Source organism: Pelophylax lessonae (assembly GCF_965119305.1).
Source record: "Pelophylax lessonae genome assembly, chromosome: 6".
Classification (NCBI taxonomy): Eukaryota; Metazoa; Chordata; class Amphibia; order Anura; family Ranidae; genus Pelophylax; species Pelophylax lessonae.
Window position 1 is genome coordinate 240,408,910 of NC_138773.1, and position 21,333 is coordinate 240,430,242.

The window sequence follows — 21,333 nt, forward strand, 5'->3', positions numbered from 1 at the left end:
CTTAGCTTTTATAAAAAGAATGTCATATATAAAAATATTATTATTTTCATAATAAAAGTTTTACTTTTTTACAACATCTCCAATAATTATGATTTATAGTTTTTGCAAATTTTCTACTTAACACTTTTTTTTTTAATATAAGTCATATGGCATAGTGATAGAGTAGGGAAATATAGAGTTGCATATGTGAGAAGTGCAAATTAAAATTATGTAGTTAATGTATGTTGTTTTAATGCATAACTTTACATTACAGAGAGACTCAGGATCATTACTCCTCTAAAGGACCAACAAGTTAAAGAAGGACAAGAACTTGTCTTTAACTGTGAAGTTAACACAGAAGGGGCCAAAGCCAAGTGGTTCAAAAATGATGAAGCTATATTTGATAGTCCAAAATATATTATGGTACACAAAGATCTGGTCTATACTCTTAGAATCAGGGATGCTCAGTCAGATGACCAAGCCAATTACTCAATTTCATTGGCAAACCACAGAGGTGAACATGTCAAGTCTGCTGCCTCCTTAACAGTAGTGGGTAAGTAACTACTATTACTGCAGAACTGTAACAAGATGTCCCTCAGGGTTAGAAGGCATTGAGGTAAACTATAAAAAAAAACATTTTCTATTTCAGAGGAGGACTTGAGAATTGTTGAACCTATTGAAGATATTGAAACAATGGAGAAGAAGTCAGTCACATTCTGCTGCAAAGTTAACCGTCCAAATGCAACAGTCATGTGGATGAAGAATGGCCAAGAAGTTGTTCTGGACAGAAGAGTCTTGTATAAGGTTGACAAGTACAAGCATTCTCTTATCGTAAAGGACTGTGGATTTGTGGATGAAGGAGAGTACACAGTCATTGCTGGACAAGACAGGGCAGTAGCTGAGCTCTTGATCACAGAAGCTCCAGCAGATTTTGTTCAACATCTCCAAGACCAAACTGTTATTGAGTTTGAGGATGCTGTTTTTACTTGCCAGCTCTCAAAAGAGAAAGCTGCTGTGAAATGGTACCGAAATGGCCGGGAACTTAGAGAGAACAAAAAGTGAGGAAATATTTGAAATCATATTCTTTGTGTATATCACCTTGTTCATATTTATCATCTCATTTTCTTAACTCATCTTATATATTTGTTAAGGTATCTATTTGAAAAAGATGGAAGTCTCCACAGACTTATTATTAAAGACTGCAGACCAGAGGATGAATGTGAATACTCTTGTGGAGTAGACGAGAGAAAATCAAGAGCAAGACTTTTTGTTGAAGGTAAGGGAAACCCTTTGTGTCTGTGCAGGTGCACATTCAGTCTAATGGGATTTTTTTACATGTATTTTATTCTTTCCTCTTATTTCCAGAAATCCCGATTGAGATTATCCGACCACCTCTTGACATTTTTGAAGCTCCAGGCTCTGATGTTATTTTTGAGGCTGAGCTAAATAAGGATAGAGTAGAGGTGAAATGGCTCAGAAATAACATGATCATTGTCCAGGGAGACAAACATCAAATGATGAGTGAAGGAAAGGTCCATAGGCTACAAGTTTGTGAAATCAGACCCCGTGATCAGGGTGAATACAGATTTGTTGCTAAGGATAAAGATGCTAGAGCAAAACTTGAGCTGGCAGGTACAGTATATTTATATCTATGCATGCATGTCAGACATTATAATGAGATATGCACAAATACAAGTGTAACATTGTCAAATTCACTTAAATCTGGTGCTATACATGTATAGATTTTATGCTAAGTTTTTATTATTTTTTCATTTTCCAGTTTAACAAAGCATATTATTGGTAATTTTAATATTGTTATTCCAATGTTGTGATATCAGTCATTGCATTCATATATGCACTCTTGGTTATTAACAGCTGTACCAAAGATAAAGACAGCAGATCAGAACATTGTAATCGATGCAGGAAAGCCACTTACAATGTCTGTGCCATATGATGCCTATCCAAAAGCAGAAGCTGAGTGGCGTAGAGAAGGTGAAGCTTTGTCTGATGTACATGTGGATATTACAGCAAATGCAACAAGCTTCAGGATTCCTGAAACAAAGAAAGCGGATAAGGGTCATTACACAATCATCCTGCAAAACAAACATGGCAAGGCAGAGGCGCACATTAACCTAGATGTTATTGGTATGTTGTATCTGCCAGTACCTTAGCAAAAATTTAAGCCACATTTTTTTACTGCCAGTACAGCTAAGGTGTTTTTTTTACATTTTTTTCAGATGTTCCTGGACCTGTCAGAAATCTAGAAGTGATTGACACATATGATGGGGAAGTCAGTCTGGCTTGGGAAGAACCAGAGTCAGATGGTGGCAGCAAAATTACTGGCTATATTGTTGAAAGGAGAGATGTCAAGCGTAAGACTTGGGTCCTTGTTACTGACCATGCAGACAGCTGTGAATACACTGTCACTGGACTCCAGAAGGGAGGTGTAGAATATTTGTTCCGTGTCAGTGCCAAAAACAGAGTTGGTGCTGGTGAACCTGTAGAAACAGACAAACCTGTTGAAGCAAAAAGCAAGTTTGGTAAGTACAATAAAAAATTGACATCATATCTGGTTGATTTTGTAGGGATTTTTTTGATCTGCAAATGTAATATTGATTTTTATCTATAATATAGATGTTCCTGGACCTCCTCTCAATGTGGCCGTTTGCAATGTCAATCGCTTTGGTGCATCACTGACTTGGGAGCCACCAGAGTATGATGGTGGAGCTGAAATAACAGCTTACATCATTGAGCTGCGTGACAGAGCTTCTATCAAATGGGACACAGGCATGATAACCAAGCCTGATGAACTGGGAGCCACTCTTAATGATGTTGTGGAGAACAAAGAATACATTTTTAGAGTCAGAGCTGAAAACCAAGCTGGAATTGGAAAACCCAGTGCTGCTACACCGGCTGTTAAGATCAGAGATCCAATTGGTATGTGTATCTATGATCATATATTGCAGTTTAAAGTGTAAAGAGAATTTGTAGTATTGCAGAAGGTGGTGTGCTGCCAGGGAGGCTGTTGAGTAAGATGGTCATTGGCTTGTTTTATCAGCTGTTCATTCCAGAGTATTTTAAAGGGGTAATATAAAGCTCATCTTTTCATGCCAGTTAAACTCCATCTACTCAAATCAACTAAACCCACAATCTGTTTACTAAATCCCACGCCTTTTGAATCTGCATTTTTTAAAAAGGTTAATGTCATTGTGATGTACTAAGAAGTGAAATTACACACTTGTTACTTTAGACAATGTTGTCAACAGCATCAACGCCCCTTTGTTTACTTTTAGCTGTCAGCTGGGGAATCTCCTGGGTGACAGTTGAATGGGGCCGGGAATTAGTCATTTGTTGCTATGCTGTTGCTGTTATGCTCCCAGCTTCATAGCAACCAGCGAACCCTATGTGAGAAGCTTTTAAACTCATAACAGCTTCCAAGCATAACATGACCCACTTTGATCACTGGCATCTCTCTTTTATTTAAAGAAAGCTTTGTGAAACTGTTGTAAGGCCTTCCCGAATTAGGTGCAGGCCACTAGGGGCCAAAGATGTCTGGTAATATTGTTATTAAATCTCCCCTATGTGTACTTAGAAAAACCAAGCCCTCCAATCAACTTGACTCATTCAAATCAGACCAAGTCTTCTGTTCAGCTCACATGGGAACCTCCTCTTCAGGATGGTGGAAGCCCAGTATTAGGCTACATTATTGAACGATCTGAAGAAGGCACTGACAAATGGATACGCTGCAACATGAGATTGGCTCCTGATCTTACATACACGGTACATTTCTAATTTCTTTGTTTCAGTACTACTTAAAGTTTTGCAAAAAGTAAGCAAATTACACTAAATATTTTTCAAACCAGAATAGATAACATCATCAGACACATGATGTTGGAGTATTTGTATTTATTACATGTACTCCAAGATCTTTTTAGAGAGTACTCCAAGATTTATAGAGAACTTTTAATTCTGTTGATTCTGTAGCTTGTTCCAATCTATCAGCTGAATTAATACATCTAAATCTAACTGAATACTTTAAATTATATATTTCAGTTATTTTATTTGCACAAATTATTAACTTTATTATGGTATATCTTAAATAATTAGGTAACTGGTCTGAAGGCTGGAGCAAACTATTACTATAGAGTCTCTGCAGAAAATGCAGCTGGCATTTCAGATCCTACAGAAAGCTTGGGACCTCTTACAGCAGATGATCCTCACAGTAAGTTTTAGTGTTTATGTTTAAGGAGAAGCGGAATTTGAGTTGTGCAATTTGTAAAATTGTTCCATTCATTTTATTTTTGCAGCACCACCCACTCTGGACTTAAGTGCCTTCAAAAAGGGCCTGGAAGTAATTGTCCCCGAACCCCTCAAAATACGTGTTCCAATCACAGGCTATCCTACTCCAACAGCAGTATGGTCAGTAAACGAAGCAATCTTGGAAAACAATGACCGCGTAAAGATAGAGACCACCGCTGCCTTTGTTGAGCTCGTCATTTCCCCAAGTGAACGAGCTGACAAAGGAATCTACACATTAGAGCTGACAAACCCTGTAGCATCAGTATCTGGAGAAATTAATGTGAATGTTATTGGTAAGAGCTAGTGTTATTTGGAAATGTAACTTTTTTTATATTTAAAATAAACAAACTTACAAAAACATTTTATTTTAGCTCGTCCAAGTGCTCCTAGAGAACTCAAGGTTGGGGATCTTACAAGAAGCTCTGTCAACCTTTCCTGGGAAGCTCCTGAGAATGATGGTGGCAGCCCTCTTACTGGGTACCTTATTGAGAAACGAGAAGTCAACCGCAAGACATGGGCTAGGGTATGTATTGTCTTCTGTATTAATGTGGATTTTAATTGTATATCTTTAGTGTATAGTACTTTCTATATAAAACATTCCCATTGTCCAAATATTGTTGACTTTTAAACAAATAAAGGACCTGTGTGAACAGGTTTTTGGCTTGTGTAAATGGATAAATGCAGCTTGTTTTAGACATTCGTTTGCGATGCTTCTAAAATTGTTCAGAAATAAAAGGTTCATTTGACCTGCAGTTGGTCTCTTTCCGACCAGCATTTGACCTACTGCAGTTTCTTTTGTACTCTTATACACTTGTGCGTGACGAGAAGCAGTTCATCGACGCAGACCTGAAATAACATAAAGTAATATCTTCAGTTTTGCTATGGTTGTAGTACTAATGATACACTTTTACAGATAGCAGCACTATATTGAGAGTGAGAATATATATATTGATTTACATTGTGGGAAACAATTAGGTTGTATGCAGCCACCTATCACAAGACAAGCCATATATTATTACCTATAAGGGAGCCTAGGATATCCCACACTTTTTGTCAACGGCACTATATTGCTATATTACTAAATTATCTTATATTACATTATATTATAGGTTATGGACAATGTAATTGACCAAGAATTCACCGTTTCTGACCTTATCCAAGGCAAAGAATATCTGTTTAGAGTGTCCGCATGTAACAAGTGTGGACCAGGAGAACCTGCATACATTGATGAGCCAGTAAACATGTCTGCACCAGCAAGTAGGTGGAAGTTCATTTTTTGCTCTAAAGTATAAAAAAATACATATATACACCATATATTTATATACTATAGACAGCAGTGAGCAAGTAAAATCAGGGTCCTAAACAAAAGTTTGCTTGTTTATTTAATTTGCTTATGCTTGTTTTACAACTTTTAAATTTGATTGTAATGTGGTGGCACAATGAGTATACATGCCTAAAGTACCTAGATATTATATTTATCTGTTTACTAAAACCTACTGTTTGACACTTTTTGATGTAGCTGTTCCTGACCCACCTGAAAATGTTAAATGGAGAGACCCGACAGCAAAAGGAATCTTCCTTACTTGGGAACCACCAAAATATGACGGTGGTTCACGTATTAAGGGATATATTGTGGAGAGATGCCAGCGTGGCACAGACAAATGGGAAATTTGTGGTGATTCTGTGATAGAAACAAAGTAAGAATGAGTGGCCACAAGTATCAGTTAGAACATTTGTAAGCAATGTGTTGATACTGGTGATTCTAACATGTTACAATGCCCCCTCTTTATAGGCTCCAAGTTGACAATCTTACAGAAGGGCAGTGGTATGCCTACCGTGTAAAGGCACTTAACAGACTTGGTGCCAGTAAACCAAGCAAGCCAACAGATGACATACTAGCTACAGATCCTAAAGGTATGAACTATTTTAACAATGATTATCTGATGCTATGTTGTGCTATGTAATTAAAAACAAAATATTTTATATGTACATATTTCTCTTTTTAACTTCACTGTCCATTTTCTCATACAGAGGCCCCAGAAATTTTCCTGGATGTTAAACTGCTTGCTGGTTTAACAGTGAAGGCTGGAACCAAAATTGAATTACCTGCCACAATTAAAGGAAAGCCAGATCCAAAAATAACATGGAGCAAAGCAGACTCTCTCTTAAAAATCGACAAGAGGATAAACATTGAAAACAAGCCTGGACATTCTACAGTTACCATTAATGAGAGTACACGCAGCGACTCTGGAACTTACATTATTGAAGCCGTAAACACCTCTGGCCGTGCTACAGCAGTTGTTGAAGTTAATATTCTAGGTATGCTTCCTTTAAACCATTGCAAGTCATTCTTTGACTTTATAATCATGAATCTTTAAAAGTCTATGCGTGTTTTTTGAGTTGCAGCATACTTAATAACTTTGCTTTTATGTACACAGATAAACCTGGACCACCCGCTGCTTTTGATATTTCTGAGATAACCAATGAATCTTGTGTGTTAACATGGAATCCTCCAAGGGACGACGGTGGATCCAAGATCACAAACTACATTATTGAACAGAAAGCTGCAGGAAGCGAATTCTGGAACAAACTGTCTTCAACCATTAAAGAAACTCGATATAAGGTTACAAAATTGACACCTCTTAAGGAATACGAATTCAGAGTCAGTGCTGAAAACATGTATGGCATTGGAGAGCCAGTCCAGTCTCTCTCCATGGTAGCCAAATATTCATTTGGTAAGAAAATACTCATATTTCATATGATATTTTCCGGTTCCTTTTATTAGCATGGAGAATCTCACAATAGTTATACTGATCCATTTTTGCAGATCCACCTGGCCCACCAACTCGCCTTGAACCTTCTGACATTTGTAAAGATGCAGTTACATTGACCTGGAATGAGCCAGATGAAGATGGTGGAAGTCCCATTACTGGATATTGGGTTGAAAGACTGGATCCAGAAACAGGAAAATGGATTAGATGTAACAAGACTCCAGTGAAAGATCCGACATACAGGTATTCTTTGACAAGCCAATCACAATCACTTTATCCAAAACAAATTATTTTAAATAATTGCAGATTATAATTTAGAAATATCTGTTTAACAATTTAATTTTGTTAACTGGAAATTCTACTCTGTAACAGAGTCAAAGGCCTTACAAACAAAAAGAAGTATCAGTTCCGTGTTCTGGCAGAAAATATTGCTGGTCCTGGAAAACCAAGTAAAGAAACCCAGCCAATCTTAATAAAAGATCCAATTGGTATGTTTATTTTAAATGTACACAGTAACATGCTCTTGACCTAACCTGTTACATTTAGTCTATGGTATATTTATTTACTTTTTATTTTCTAGATCCACCTTGGGCACCAGGCAAACCAACTGTTAAAGATGTTGCCAAGACGTCTGCCTTCTTGAACTGGCTGAAACCAGAGCATGATGGTGGTGCCAAAATTGAGTCCTATGTTATTGAACTGCTGAAGACAGGTACCGATGAGTGGGTCAGAGTGGCAGAGGGTGTCCCCACCACAGAACATTTTTTGAAAGGCCTCATGGAGAAGCAGGAGTATTCGTTTAGAGTAAGAGCTGTTAACAAGGCTGGAGAAAGTGAACCTAGTGAGCCAAGTGATCCAGTGCTTTGCAAAGAGAGACTGAGTAAGTTTTCTTTTGTTACCCTCTAAACTACAATTTTTTTTACATTTTATTTTGAAAATATTCCATTTTCAATAATGATTTGTGATTTATTATTTTTATTTTAGATCCACCTTCTCCACCTCGTTTCCTTGAGGTTATTAACATAACAAAGAACACAGCAGATCTTAAATGGACTCTGCCTGAAAGAGATGGTGGCTCTCCAATCACCAACTACATTGTTGAGAAGAGAGATGTTAGGCGCAAAGGCTGGCAGACAGTAGACACCACTGTAAAAGAAACTAAATGCTCAGTGACCCCTCTGTCTGAAGGCTCCCTTTATGTATTCCGTGTTGCAGCTGAAAATGCAGTTGGACAAAGTGACTATTGTGAGCTGGAGGACTCAGTACTGGCCAAAGATACATTTAGTAAGTTACCTCATGTTTTGTTAAATTTATATAACATAATGCATTTATTTCATTTGGAACAAATGCAAAATTAATTTATTATTTTAACTTTCATAAAAGTATTTTTACTTGCATTATTGTACATGAAACACCTTAACATCTTAATAATCATTTCTGCTTTCTAGCTACTCCTGGAGCACCATATGCACTTACAGTGGTAGATGTAACAAAGAGACATGTGGAACTGAAATGGGAAGCCCCAAAGAATGATGGTGGAAGACCTATTCAAAGGTTAGTGATCAGGAAATTACACATATTTGAATGTTTTTTTTCCACTAAAGGTGTACCCCAAAGCATAATTACATCTAATTTTATATTCAGATATGTTATTGAAAAGAAAGAGAAGCTGGCCACACGTTGGGTGAAAGCTGGCAGAACTCCTGGACCTGAGTGCCATTTCAAAGTAACAGATGTTATTGAGGGCACAGAAGTTCAGTTCCAAGTTCGTGCAGAGAATGAAGCTGGAATTGGTCACCCAAGTGAACCTACAGACATTATGGCCATTGAAGACCCAACAAGTACGTAATGGCATCTCGGGATATATCTAATTCCCCAGAGTAAGAATTTAAAATGATTATATATATATAAATATTTCTTGCTGTTTTTAAGGTCCCCCATCACCACCTCTTGAGCTACATGTTACTGATGCCAGTAGAAACCACATCTCCATTGCTTGGAAGCCTCCAGAAAAAAATGGTGGCAGTCCTATCATTGGATACCATGTTGAGGCATGCCCAGTTGGCACAGAAAAGTGGATGAGAATCAATTCTCGACCAATTAAGGACTTGAAGTACAAAGCTGAAGAAGGTATTATCCCTGATAAAGAGTATATCCTCCGCGTCAGAGCTGTTAATGCTATTGGTGCTAGTGATCCATCTGAAATTTCAGAGAGTGTCTTCGCTAAAGACCCAGATTGTAAGTTTATTTTCTCTTCTACTTAATTTTTGATGCTTAAAAACAATATAGTTCTTTTATCCTGAATCCTTTCTTTAATTTACTGACAGGTAACCCAACCATTGATCTGAAAACTCAAGATTTAGTTGTGGTAGAAGGAGAAAAACTTACTATTCCAGTGCCGTTCAGATCTGTGCCTGCACCAACTATCAACTGGCATAAGGATGGAAAAGAAATCAAAATCGCTGACAGAGTCTCTGCTAAGAGTGATTATACCTCTGCCACGCTAGATGTTTCTAATGTTGTTCATGGAGATGCAGGAGTCTATACTATTACACTGGAGAACAAGATAGGCTCAACCACCGGATCAATCAATGTTAAAGTAATAGGTAATGGTTGCTGATTTATAAACAATAGAATTATTCAGTGTTTCAAAAAACACACAATAATTAAGTTATGTCTTGCATTTTTAAGGACTACCTGGTCAATGCAAAGAGATCAAAGCAGATGATGTTACCAAGAATTCATGCAAAGTATCTTGGGAGCCTCCAGAATATGATGGTGGAACTCCTATACTGCACTATGTGCTTGAACGTAGAGAAGCTGGAAGAAGAACATACACAGCAGTGATGTCTGGAGAGAATAAACTAACGTGGAATGTTAAAGATCTGATACCTAATGGAGAGTACTACTTCAGAGTCAAAGCCGTAAATAAGATTGGTGGAGGAGAATATCTTGAACTCAGAAACCCCATCATTGCAGAAGATGCTAAGCGTAAGTCCTGTTTTGATTATCTGTAGAAAACTAAAATGCACAGGAGTTTTACACAGTATATTCATTGTTTGCATTATTCTTCAGAGCACCCTGATCCACCTGTGGATGTTGACACTCATAATCCAACTTCAAAGACCATAACCCTCACCTGGAAACCTCCTCAGTATGATGGAGGCTGCAAGATCATGGGATACATAATTGAGAAGCTACCTAAAGGTGGTGAAAAGTGGGAACGATGTAATGACTCTCTTGTACCTGTCCTGTCTTACACTGTTAAAGGTTTGGAAGAAGGAAAAGAATACCAGTACCGTGTGCGTGCAGAAAATATAGCTGGTGTTAGTGAACCTTCTCATGCAACCCTAGGAATAAAAGCTGCAGATCCCATGGGTATGACAAAAAAGTTCTGAAAACTTGTTAAAGTTTCAAACATACAGCAGGCAACATGAGCACTAACATATGTATATTTATGTTTTATTATTTTCAGATCCTCCAAAAGTCTTCCTTTCAGGTAGTTTGCAGTCTGGACTTTCAGTCAGACAAGGAGATGAAATTGTTTTGAATGCACATATCACTGGTTCACCATATCCAACAATTACATGGCTTAGAAATGATGAGGTGATAAGACCGGAGGAGATAAAGAGGAGAGTGGACAAAATAGTACCTAGGAGGAAAAAGGAAGCAGTTGTAGATGAGCCATTCCACCTCAGCCTGCCAGAGCGCTTGAACGTTGACAACAGCAGACAAGGAGATTCTGAGCTGTCTGCCAGAGACTCAATTCGCGGGGATCATGGCATATTCACTATAAAGGTTGAAAATGACCATGGTGTTGCCAAGGCTTCATGTGAAGTCAATGTGCTAGGTATGCAAACCTTTGTTTTCCTGAAGTATGACTGATACAAGTAGCATTAATATATTGTCAATAAATATGCTACTCTGTGTTGATATTACAGTATGGTGTGTGGTATTATGGTAATTTTGCTAACAGTTTTTATCTTGCTTTTTATGATTTTCAGATACACCTGGACCTCCTGTGAACTTTACATTTGAAGAAGTGAGGAAAAACTCTGTTATATGCAATTGGGAGCCTCCACTGGATGATGGTGGTAGTGAAATCTTGAACTATGTCTTAGAAAAGAAGGACAATACCAGGGCTGAAATCGGCTGGGTGATTGTGACATCTACATTGAGACACTGCAAATATACAGTCACTAAACTAATTGAAGACAAGGAATACATTTTCCGTGTAACAGCTGAAAATAAATTTGGCCCTGGACCTCCATGTGTCTCTCAGCCACTCCTTGCCAAAGATCCATTTAGTAAGTGTTTTCTGTCTGCAGTAAGAATTTGATATTAACCACTTAAGCCCCGGAGGATTTGGCTGCTAAAGGACCAGGGTTTTTTTTGCGATTTTTTACTGCGTGACTTTAACGGACAATTGCGCGGTCGTGCGACGCTGTACCTAAACGAATTTGACGTCCTTTTTTTCCCACAAACAGAGCTTTCTTTTGGTGGTATTTGATCACCTGTGCGATTTTTTGATCACGCGCTATAAACAAAAAAAGAGCGTAAATTTTGCAAAAATAACAATATTTTTCACATTTTTTTATATGAAATTCCCCAAAAAAAAAGTAAAAATCAAAATTTTTTAACATTTTTCGGCCAATTTGTTTTATGCTACCTATGTTTGGTAAAAAAAATCGCAAAAAGCGTATTTTGATTGGTTTGCGCAAAAGTTATCGCGTTTACTAACAAAGGGAAAGATTTTTGTCATTTTTGGTGTTTTTTTTTTTAACGCGTAATGGCGGCGATCTGCGATTTTTTTTTCGGTACTGCGACATTGCGGCGGACAGATCGGACCCTTGACTGACATTTTTGACACTTTTGGGGGTACCAGTGACATTACTGCAGTAATCAGTGCTATACATATGCACTGTTACTGCAAAAATTACACTGGCAGGGAAGGGGTTAACTTTATTGGACAGGGAGGGGTTAAGTGTGTCCTAGGGGCGTGATTCTAACTGTGTAGGGACATTCCTATTGGTGTAAAAGCAAAGATCAACCGTTCTACATAGTAGAACGGACAGATCTTCACTTTTACACAGGGAGAACTGACAGGCAGCTTGTTTACACAAGCTGCTCTGTCTTTCTCCCTTCACAGGAGCGATCGCAGTGTGACTGGCGGACATCGAGTCCGCCGGTCACACGCACTGACTTGTCTGTGAACGAGCCGCGGCGGGCGCGCACCTCGGCGGGCGCGCGCCCGCCCGCGATAGGCTCGCAAGTCAGTGACAGGCGAGTGACGTACCGATACGTCACTCTGCCTGGCCGGGGCTGACCGCCGCAGTATATAGTCGTGCGGCGGTCGGCAACCGGTTAAAATTGATATAAAACTGAAATATGCTTTCACCAAGAAAACAAAATGGGCTAAAAACTTACATTTATCCACAGCTCCACCAGAAGCACCAGAAAAGCCTGAAATTGATGATGTTACAGCCAACAGTATGCTGGTCAGATGGAAGGAGCCCAAAGACAATGGAAGTCCAATTTTGGGTTACTGGATTGAGAAACGTGAAATTAACAGCACTCACTGGGCTCGTGTTAACAGAAACTTGATCAATGCTCTTGAAACCCGAGCTGATGGCCTTCTGGAGGGTCTTACATACATATTTAGAGTATGTGCAGAAAATGCAGGTGGCGTTGGAAAGTTCAGTGTACCATCTGATCCAAAGACTGCACAAGATCCAATATGTGAGTGACATACTGCACAAAATCAAAAATATGTTTTTGGCTATAAGTAGTACTGTATTCCTTTATATTTTCTTTTTTTTTTTTTTCTTTTTTTTTAATAGTGCTGCCAGGACCTCCAGCTCCAAGAGTTTTGGACACAAGTTCATCTGCTATTGAGTTAGAATGGGATCCTCCTCTTTATAATGGTGGTGGAGAGATTACTGGCTACTTTGTTGACAAACAACTTATGGGCACCAATGAATGGTCACGCTGCACAGACAGGCCAATTAAACTCCGCAAATACACTGTTAAAGGTATTAGAGAGGGAGCAGATTACAAAGTCCGTGTAAGCGCTGTAAATGCAGCCGGAGAAGGGCCTCCAGGTGTAACTGAACCCATTACGGTGCTAGAACCACAAGGTACGTTTTTGTTATTTCCTGTAAATGATATATGATGGTGATTCTGCAATATTTTCTGTATTCCATGCTCAGGGGACATTTAACCACATTTTTTTCTAATTAACTTTAGAACCTCCGGTTGTTGAATTGGACCTTTCAGTAAGAGAAGGTATCCAGATTCTGGCTGGCCAGCCTCTAAAGATCCCTGCCACTGTCTTTGGACGCCCTGCACCTAAAATTGAATGGACAGTAGAAGATGGAGAACTGAACAAAGAGAAAGCCGAAATAATTAATGAGGGCAACTCGTCTGTACTTACAATTGCAAGTGCAGAAAGAAAAGACCATGGAAGATACATTATCACTGCCAGTAATGAAAGTGGTACCAAATCTGCTGCAACAAGAGTTGAAATATTTGGTAAGAAATTCAGTTTCAAGAACACAACTCTAATACCTTGAATCCTCTTATTTTTGCTGGAAATGAAAAGCTAACACAAAAATACATTGCTTACAATGTTCTTGTTTTCCAGATGTGCCTGGACCAGTAACTGAGCTAAAACCTGTAGTGGTTAATAGAAAGATGGCATTACTTAACTGGTCTGATCCTATTGATGATGGTGGCAGTGACATCACAGGCTTCATAATTGAAAGGAGGGATGCCAAAATGAACATATGGAGACAGCCAATTGATACAGAAAGATCAAAGTGTGACATCACAGGCCTTCTAGAAGGACAAGAGTATATGTTCCGTGTCATTTGTAAAAACAAGTTTGGCTGTGGTCCACCTGTTGTATTGGGGCCAATTCTTGCTGTTGATCCACAAGGTAAAATAGAATAGGATTTTTTTTTATTACAACGGTTGTAAATTTACCAATAGCAACTATGTGAAAGTTAGATTGACTCTGTTTTGTATTTGAACAGTGCCTCATGCGTATTTTGTTATTGTAGGTCCTCCTGGTTCACCAGAAAGATTCACCTACACTGAAAGAACAAAGTCGTCAATCACACTGGACTGGAAACCTCCTCGTAATGACGGTGGCAGCCCAATTATAGGCTATATTATTGAGAAACGACTACATGATGCTACAGAGTATGAAAGATGCAATAAAAGACTGGTTCCAGAGACTTCCTTCTTAGTAGAGAACCTCGCAGAACTGAACATGTATGAATTTCGGGCCAAAGCTGTCAACGATATTGGTGAAAGTGAACCTTCTCTGCCTCTCAATGTGGTTATTCAAGACGATGAAGGTATATTCTACAATTTGAGTTGTAGTTAGTGACAGCCAAAGTAGGAGTTTGTTATTATGTTCATTATCTTTGCCGGTCTGTCTGATCTGTGGATAATCACAAAGGTCACAAATCCAATCAATCAAAATCCATGAATTATATGAATTGTTGTGATGAATAATGTGCACGTTACATATTCACATGCTTTGCAAATTGATTTATATATTGATATATTAAAATAATCTTAAAGGTAATTAAAATCTTTCCTTCACAGTTGCCCCTACAGTTACTCTTCGTTTGGCTGTCAGAGGTGACACCATTAAAGTTAAGGCAGGAGAACCTGTCAACATCCCAGCGGAAATCACTGGTCTTCCAATGCCAAAGATTGAATGGTCCAAAAATGAAGTAGTTATTGAAAAAGTACCACCATCCATGAAGATTGCAAAACAAGAACTTTCCAGAACTGAAGCTAAATCAGAAGTTAGCATTCCCAATGCCCAGAGGAGTGATAAAGGAACCTACATAATTACAGCTTCAAACCGCCTTGGAGCTGCAAACCGTTCTGTCAATGTGGAGGTCTTTGGTAAATATATTTTTTCAGTTTCTGAAAACAAAATTGAATTTGTTTTTCTTTTATAAAACTTTTTTTTAATTGCTTTTTTTAACTAGACCGTCCTTCACCACCAAGAAACTTGCAAGTGACTGACATCAAAGCTGAATCCTGCTACTTGATTTGGGATGCGCCATTGGATAATGGCGGAAGTGAAATTACCAACTATATAATAGATAAGCGAGATGCAAGCAAGAAGAAGTCAGAATGGGAAGAGGTTTCCAACATTGTAGTTGACAGAAGATATGGCGTAAGTTGATAATTTATGACAACAGATTGGTCATCACTATCCTTTTGGTATATATCCATGGTAATAAGCAGTCCTTATTTTAATTTATTTTATTGATTATTTCTATATTTTTGATAATAACTATATAGCCAGATGCTGCTTGCATATACCAATTAGTTGTTAGCATGTTTTTGCTGCCTAAAATTAATCTACATTGTTTAAATTGAGGAAGTCTTACTAGTTCAACCTACATATGAAAATGATAATTAGCACACACATGGTATAATTGGTTAATCATATACCTGGCACTAATCCTTCAAAATCCCTGACTTTGTGTAAGCGTACAAAGTGTACAAGCGTAAGAATTGATGCTGGTTTAAAGCCAAAGGGTAGTGACACCAAATATTTTGTACATTTTGTAAATTGCTAAATATAAACTATATACTGTATGTGTGTATATATATATACATATATATATATTTAAAAGCATTCTTACTTACAGTATTTCTTCACACCTGCCTAAAACCCTAAAACTTGCACAGTACTGTATATATATATATATATATATATATATATATATATATATATATATGTGTGTGTGTGTATTAGTAAATAGTGTACTACAGGACTCTATGTAATATCTGAGCAAAGCTAATAAATGCCCAAATTATTTATTTCAGATCTGGAAGCTCACAACTGATGGAGAATATCAATTCCGTGTTAGAGCAGTTAACAAATACGGTAACAGTGATGACTGCCTGTCTGACAAGGTGGTAATAAAGGATCCATTTGGCCTTCCTGGAGCTCCAAAGAAACCTAAAGTGTCTGACTACACTAGATCCTCTATGTTGGTATCCTGGGAACCTCCTCTGGACAATGGTGGCTCTCCAATCACTGGCTATTGGCTGGAGAAGAGAGAAGTTGGAGGAGTATATTGGGGACGTGTAAACAGAGCGCCAGTCACTAAACCTGCTGTGAAAGGTCTAGAATTCAATGTACTACGCTTGATTGAAGGTGTGGAATACCAATTCAGGGTCATGGCTGTCAATGCTGCTGGAGTGGGCCCCCCAAGTGAGCCATCCGATCCTGCCCTGGCTGCTGATCCAATCTGTAAGTATGAGTTGAAAATTTCTAAAACTTTAACACATACATTTGTAAACTTGTTTTTAGACCACTACATAAAATTTCTGTTTAATTACTGTTGAACGAATGCTTTTGAAAAAATAAAAGAAGTTAATTTAACTAATTAGGTTAACGGCATTACCAATGCACTATGACTTTTACACCGTTTACTTTCAGAATTCAAATATATAAGTAGAAGATGCCAAAGAGACTATAATAGTTAAGATTATGCATGTTTAAGAAGAAATTAACAAAAAAAACTGAAATCCAGTTTTTTTAGATCTCTTATACGTAGTAATACAAAGTGATCAAAATTCCAGTAGGCCCATGGTTTTCATGGGAAAAAAAAACTCTGCAGTTTAAGACTTCTGCTGCAATGCTTATAAAATCTGGTAAACTTACTTTGGAACCACTATATTTTTCTGTTCAGGCTCCAGTAAATAAAAGTTAGAAACATAAATCATTTATACTACTGGATTGAATGTCCCCAGTTAAATAAAAAAAAAATAATATTTTCTTAGAAATCAATTTTAATACTCTTAAATACTGCTAAGCTGTGGTGCATATAAATGAATGAAATGTTGCATTGTGGCATTTCTATAAATGAAAAATAAATAGGGGAAAACAGTGCCTTGCACAAGGCACCATTCTCCAAAGCCTGCCCAGAACAGACACCAGACTGCAGAGGAAAACTGAACATTTTCCTCTGCAAGTTGTGTGAACCAGCCCTTAATAATAGGGCTGATTTTAAATACCTTTCAAGTATACTGTAATAAAAATGTTTACAAAACATTACAACAAGTAAATTCAAAATTCAAAACATATTTGTAAAAAAAAATATATTGTGTTTTCGGTTACAGTTGCTCCAGGTGCTCCCTCTTGCCCAGATGTGAAAGACAAAACCAAGAACAGTGTGTCTCTTGCCTGGAAGAAACCAGAAAAAGATGGTGGCAGCCCAATCAAGGGCTACTTGGTTGAAATGCAGGAAGAAGGTAGCACAGAATGGAAGAAGGTCAATGAACCTGACAAACTCTTTCCCAATTGTGAATGTGTGGTCCCCGACCTTCAAGAACTCAGGAAATACAGATTTAGAGTTAAGGCGGTTAATGCTGCTGGTGAATCTGAGCCTAGCCTTGCAACTGGAGAAATACCTGTGAAAGAAATACAAGGTACAACAAATATAATGAATGAGCCTTATTTTGTTTCATATTGTTAACCAAAAGTGTATTTCCTTATTTACAGTCCAATTGGAGAAACCCCCCACAATATGTTTGCTGCGTGTTGCCGTTTACACAGAATACTTAACAATAATAATAACAACAAAATATTTCTTACATTTTTTGTTGTTTCATTGGAGAAAGTTTGTACATGAGACTCTATAGGCACCCTGAAATTGTTCAGAATAACTTGCACTGTGCAGTTGGGGACAGGTGTAGGATAGTGTTAATTTTGACATCAAATTTTGATTTCGTTTTAGTCATAATCTTTTGATTAAAACACCATTTTAGTTTTAGTCATATTGTGGTCCTCTGAACTGTTTTAGTTTTAGTGTTTTTTTAGTCAACTAAAATCTCCAGTAAATTTTAGTCAACTAAAATCGAATGGGTTTAGTTAAATTGTAATGCATTATTTAAGCATTTCTCTAGAATTGCCAAACTCATTATATACTCCTGAAGTAAAAATCTAATACCTCCGTAATATTATTTATGGTATTAAGGTTTGAACATGCACTACATACACAGATTTAGCTATTGTGAAATATAACGCCTTTATAAATAATCCAAGTTTCATGAACAAACAAAAATATTACTTTTTGACAAACAGAAGTGCAATTTTAAAAAAAGAAAAAAAAAGAAAAAAGCTGCAAACTCTATTGGCTGTAATGCCATTGCACATATTACATGAATTTATTACCAACAATAAATATTAGGAAAAAAATAAATAATAAAAGCCTACTTATTCTTCTGTGGTCGTGCAGTGTTAATTTTGACTTCAAATTTCGATATAGTTTAAGTCTTGGTCTTTTCACTAAAATGCCATTTAGTCATCTGAATTGTTTTAGTCATATTCTGTTTGAATAAAATAGGGGAAAATTTCATCAATGAAAATATTTTTGTCTACGAAAATAACACTAGTGTGGGGACAGTTTATTTTTATGCATGAACATACCACCCAAGCCTTGAGATCTTTAACCTATTATTAGAACAGACATCTAGTTTACAACTAATAATATTTGCCAGCACAAAACAGACATGATTAGTTCTGGTAAACATAACTCCCCAGCCCCATCCTTAAAATTACATAGAAGGGGAAAGCCAAGTAGAGTTGTAAATTGAGTAAACTGGTAAGTAGCAACTTTAAATGTGTGTGTATATATATATATTTTTTTTTATTATTTTTTTTTAAGTTATGCTACATGAATAGTAACATGTAACAAATATTACCTAGGTATTATATTGATTGGACTGCAGAAGTGTACATTTTAAACATTTAAGTTTTAAACATGAGTTTTATTTACCCCTTTACAGAGGAGCCAGATATCTCAATTGATCTGAAGGCACAAGACTATCTGAACTGTCGTGCTGGCAGCCAAATCAAAATTTCTGCCATCATCAGAGGCCGACCTGTACCTAAAACATCCTGGGAGTTTGACGGAGTAGCACAGAAAGAAATAAAGGTAAAATGAGGCACAATGAGCTCCAGAAATTGATTTTCTTATAAATTACTTTATTTCTTTGCTAACATGCCACTGTTTCCTTTTACCCATTTTTACAGTGTCATTCCCCCTTCTTCCACCTTAATTCCTTCTTCTACATGTAACTTCCACCTTAATTCTTTCTTCTACGTGTAACAAATACATTATAACAAGTAGGCAGTTCAGTATATAATATTGGAAAAACTTTTATTGAAAATAAAGTATTTTTTAATAATGGTAAAAAAATAATTCAGAGATATACAAAGTGAAAAAATATCCATACAGTGCATCTAATGTAGATGTTTGTGGTGAATCTTTGGACAGATGCTATAAGGCCCATTTATAAATGTTTTCACAAGAGATACATACAACTTTCACCCAGGTTCAGCATTTTTCCAATTGAATCCAATTAGAAAAGTGTGTGAATCTTACGTGAACCCTGTTTGAAAACATTTATAAATAGACCTATGTGTTTGGATATATTCACCATTATCATAAACATAGTAAATGATTTCCAGTAAATATTTTTTATTATCACAGATATTACTTGTAAATACTGTATACAAGTTGGGTTTTTCAAAGAAGAATTAAAAAAAAGATAACATACAATGGACAGATTTAAAGGCTACAAGGCTATATTCCAAAGTGATAGTTCTGTTTTGAGTTGGCTCTAGAAAATGAATGAATCTGCTTTGTTTTTGACAAGACAACAACAGTTAAGCTTTCCCTCAATAGTTCATGTTTTAACTTAGCAAAAGGTCAGGATGAAGGCCCCACTGTGCCCTCTCCTTGACCATTTGTTTATTCTACATTATGGATAATTCATCTGAGCAAAACACTATCATAGTTGCCATAAAGGAATTCTGATGTGGACATCTCACCACTAGAGTTTAAGAGAAAAGGAGTCATCATGAGATTCAACTTTCTATTACCACACTAAAAATATCAGTCAAATTACTACTGCAACAGATTATCAATTATCATGTCTCCGCCTACAAGTACTGTATGTGGTCACTGTTCTTTGCATATACATGCCTGAACTCAGTTTATATCCTTTTTCCCAAACAGGATCAAGTCCACAATATTCCAGTTGATTCACAAGTATGTAGTTAATTTTTTTATTTATTACTTATTGTCTCTAGTGTTTTTTCATGTGCTATCTAAAGGTATACAGTATAAATATTAAAACTAAGAAAGAAAAAAATTATTCTGATTTTTTCTTCAGGTTGAAGCAACTGACACTACTTCAATTATTATCATTCCTGAATGTAAAAGAGGACACTCTGGAAAATACAGCATCACTGCCAAGAACAAAGCTGGGCAGAAAACTGTCAATGTCCGGGTCAATGTTCTCGGTAAGATTTATAGATTGAGTGAATGTTCAGTTCTCCTTTATCTTGCCTTAGGGCAGTACGTAAAAGATATGGGAAATTTAATAAATACTTTACATTACAGATGCTCCTGGACCTCCAAAGGATCTAAAAGTTGGTGATGTCAATAGATCTACTGCTAAACTCACATGGAAAGCCCCAGATAATGATGGTGGAGACAGAATTAAGAACTACATCATTGAAAAGAGGACAGTGGAAGGAAAATCATGGGGCAGGGTTACTACTGACTGTGCAGGCACTTCATTTACTGTACCTGACCTCATTGATGGTCAGGAATATTTCTTCAGGGTAACAGCTGAAAATAGATTTGGCACTGGACCTCCAATTTCAACTATCCAGAGAACAAGAGCAAGAGATCCTATCCGTAAGTATAAATTAAAGCTATGTATGGTTTTATATTATAACATTGCTCATTGAGTTAAATATTTTGTGTCTCTAAAATGATAGCAATGCTGGCATTGTTTAAACTTGACAGTACTTTGTTTTTTGTTTTTATTAAACTTGACAGTAGTTTATGTTTTTGTTCTATAGATCCACCTGAACCACCAACTAGTCTAAAGGTTGGCCTTGTGACGAAGAATTCCGTGGCACTAACCTGGAGACCACCAAAGAATGATGGTGGGGCACCTGTAACCCATTATATCATTGAACGCTTAGTTTGGGATCCGAGTGGAGAAGGCAAAGAAACCTGGAAGCAATGTAACAAACGGGATGTGGAAGAAACACAATTCATTGTTGAAGACCTAAAGGAGGGTGGAGAATATGAGTTCCGTGTCAGAGCTGTGAATGAGGCTGGACAAAGCAAACCATCTTCAACTGTTGGCCCAGTAGCTGTGAAAGACCAGACATGTATGTAAAAAAAAAAAAAAAAAAAAATAATCTGCTATGTTATTAGAC

At 37.1% G+C, this 21,333-nt stretch overlaps 1 protein-coding gene across 1 annotated transcript in view; it reads left to right on the forward strand.

The window, feature by feature from the left end:
- The window catches only part of LOC309558726 (titin-like), a 320,308-nt gene that overhangs the window by 216,615 nt on the left and 82,360 nt on the right, over positions 1–21,333 (forward strand). The window contains exons 172-213 of the mRNA XM_082261775.1: positions 254–532; positions 629–1,037; positions 1,131–1,255; positions 1,345–1,611; positions 1,855–2,124; positions 2,217–2,519; positions 2,614–2,916; positions 3,572–3,759; positions 4,087–4,201; positions 4,287–4,571; positions 4,650–4,801; positions 5,388–5,535; positions 5,798–5,975; positions 6,071–6,192; positions 6,310–6,597; positions 6,717–7,013; positions 7,106–7,292; positions 7,422–7,537; positions 7,630–7,929; positions 8,034–8,333; positions 8,498–8,603; positions 8,694–8,890; positions 8,982–9,287; positions 9,377–9,655; positions 9,741–10,040; positions 10,125–10,427; positions 10,525–10,899; positions 11,054–11,356; positions 12,489–12,788; positions 12,890–13,186; positions 13,296–13,580; positions 13,693–13,986; positions 14,111–14,410; positions 14,664–14,972; positions 15,059–15,249; positions 15,909–16,338; positions 17,211–17,519; positions 18,879–19,027; positions 20,114–20,146; positions 20,271–20,400; positions 20,501–20,800; positions 20,968–21,285. Of these exons, the coding sequence (XP_082117901.1) occupies positions 254–532; positions 629–1,037; positions 1,131–1,255; positions 1,345–1,611; positions 1,855–2,124; positions 2,217–2,519; positions 2,614–2,916; positions 3,572–3,759; positions 4,087–4,201; positions 4,287–4,571; positions 4,650–4,801; positions 5,388–5,535; positions 5,798–5,975; positions 6,071–6,192; positions 6,310–6,597; positions 6,717–7,013; positions 7,106–7,292; positions 7,422–7,537; positions 7,630–7,929; positions 8,034–8,333; positions 8,498–8,603; positions 8,694–8,890; positions 8,982–9,287; positions 9,377–9,655; positions 9,741–10,040; positions 10,125–10,427; positions 10,525–10,899; positions 11,054–11,356; positions 12,489–12,788; positions 12,890–13,186; positions 13,296–13,580; positions 13,693–13,986; positions 14,111–14,410; positions 14,664–14,972; positions 15,059–15,249; positions 15,909–16,338; positions 17,211–17,519; positions 18,879–19,027; positions 20,114–20,146; positions 20,271–20,400; positions 20,501–20,800; positions 20,968–21,285 (10,446 nt within the window). The remainder of the gene's footprint in view (positions 1–253; positions 533–628; positions 1,038–1,130; positions 1,256–1,344; positions 1,612–1,854; positions 2,125–2,216; positions 2,520–2,613; positions 2,917–3,571; positions 3,760–4,086; positions 4,202–4,286; positions 4,572–4,649; positions 4,802–5,387; positions 5,536–5,797; positions 5,976–6,070; positions 6,193–6,309; positions 6,598–6,716; positions 7,014–7,105; positions 7,293–7,421; positions 7,538–7,629; positions 7,930–8,033; positions 8,334–8,497; positions 8,604–8,693; positions 8,891–8,981; positions 9,288–9,376; positions 9,656–9,740; positions 10,041–10,124; positions 10,428–10,524; positions 10,900–11,053; positions 11,357–12,488; positions 12,789–12,889; positions 13,187–13,295; positions 13,581–13,692; positions 13,987–14,110; positions 14,411–14,663; positions 14,973–15,058; positions 15,250–15,908; positions 16,339–17,210; positions 17,520–18,878; positions 19,028–20,113; positions 20,147–20,270; positions 20,401–20,500; positions 20,801–20,967; positions 21,286–21,333) is intronic.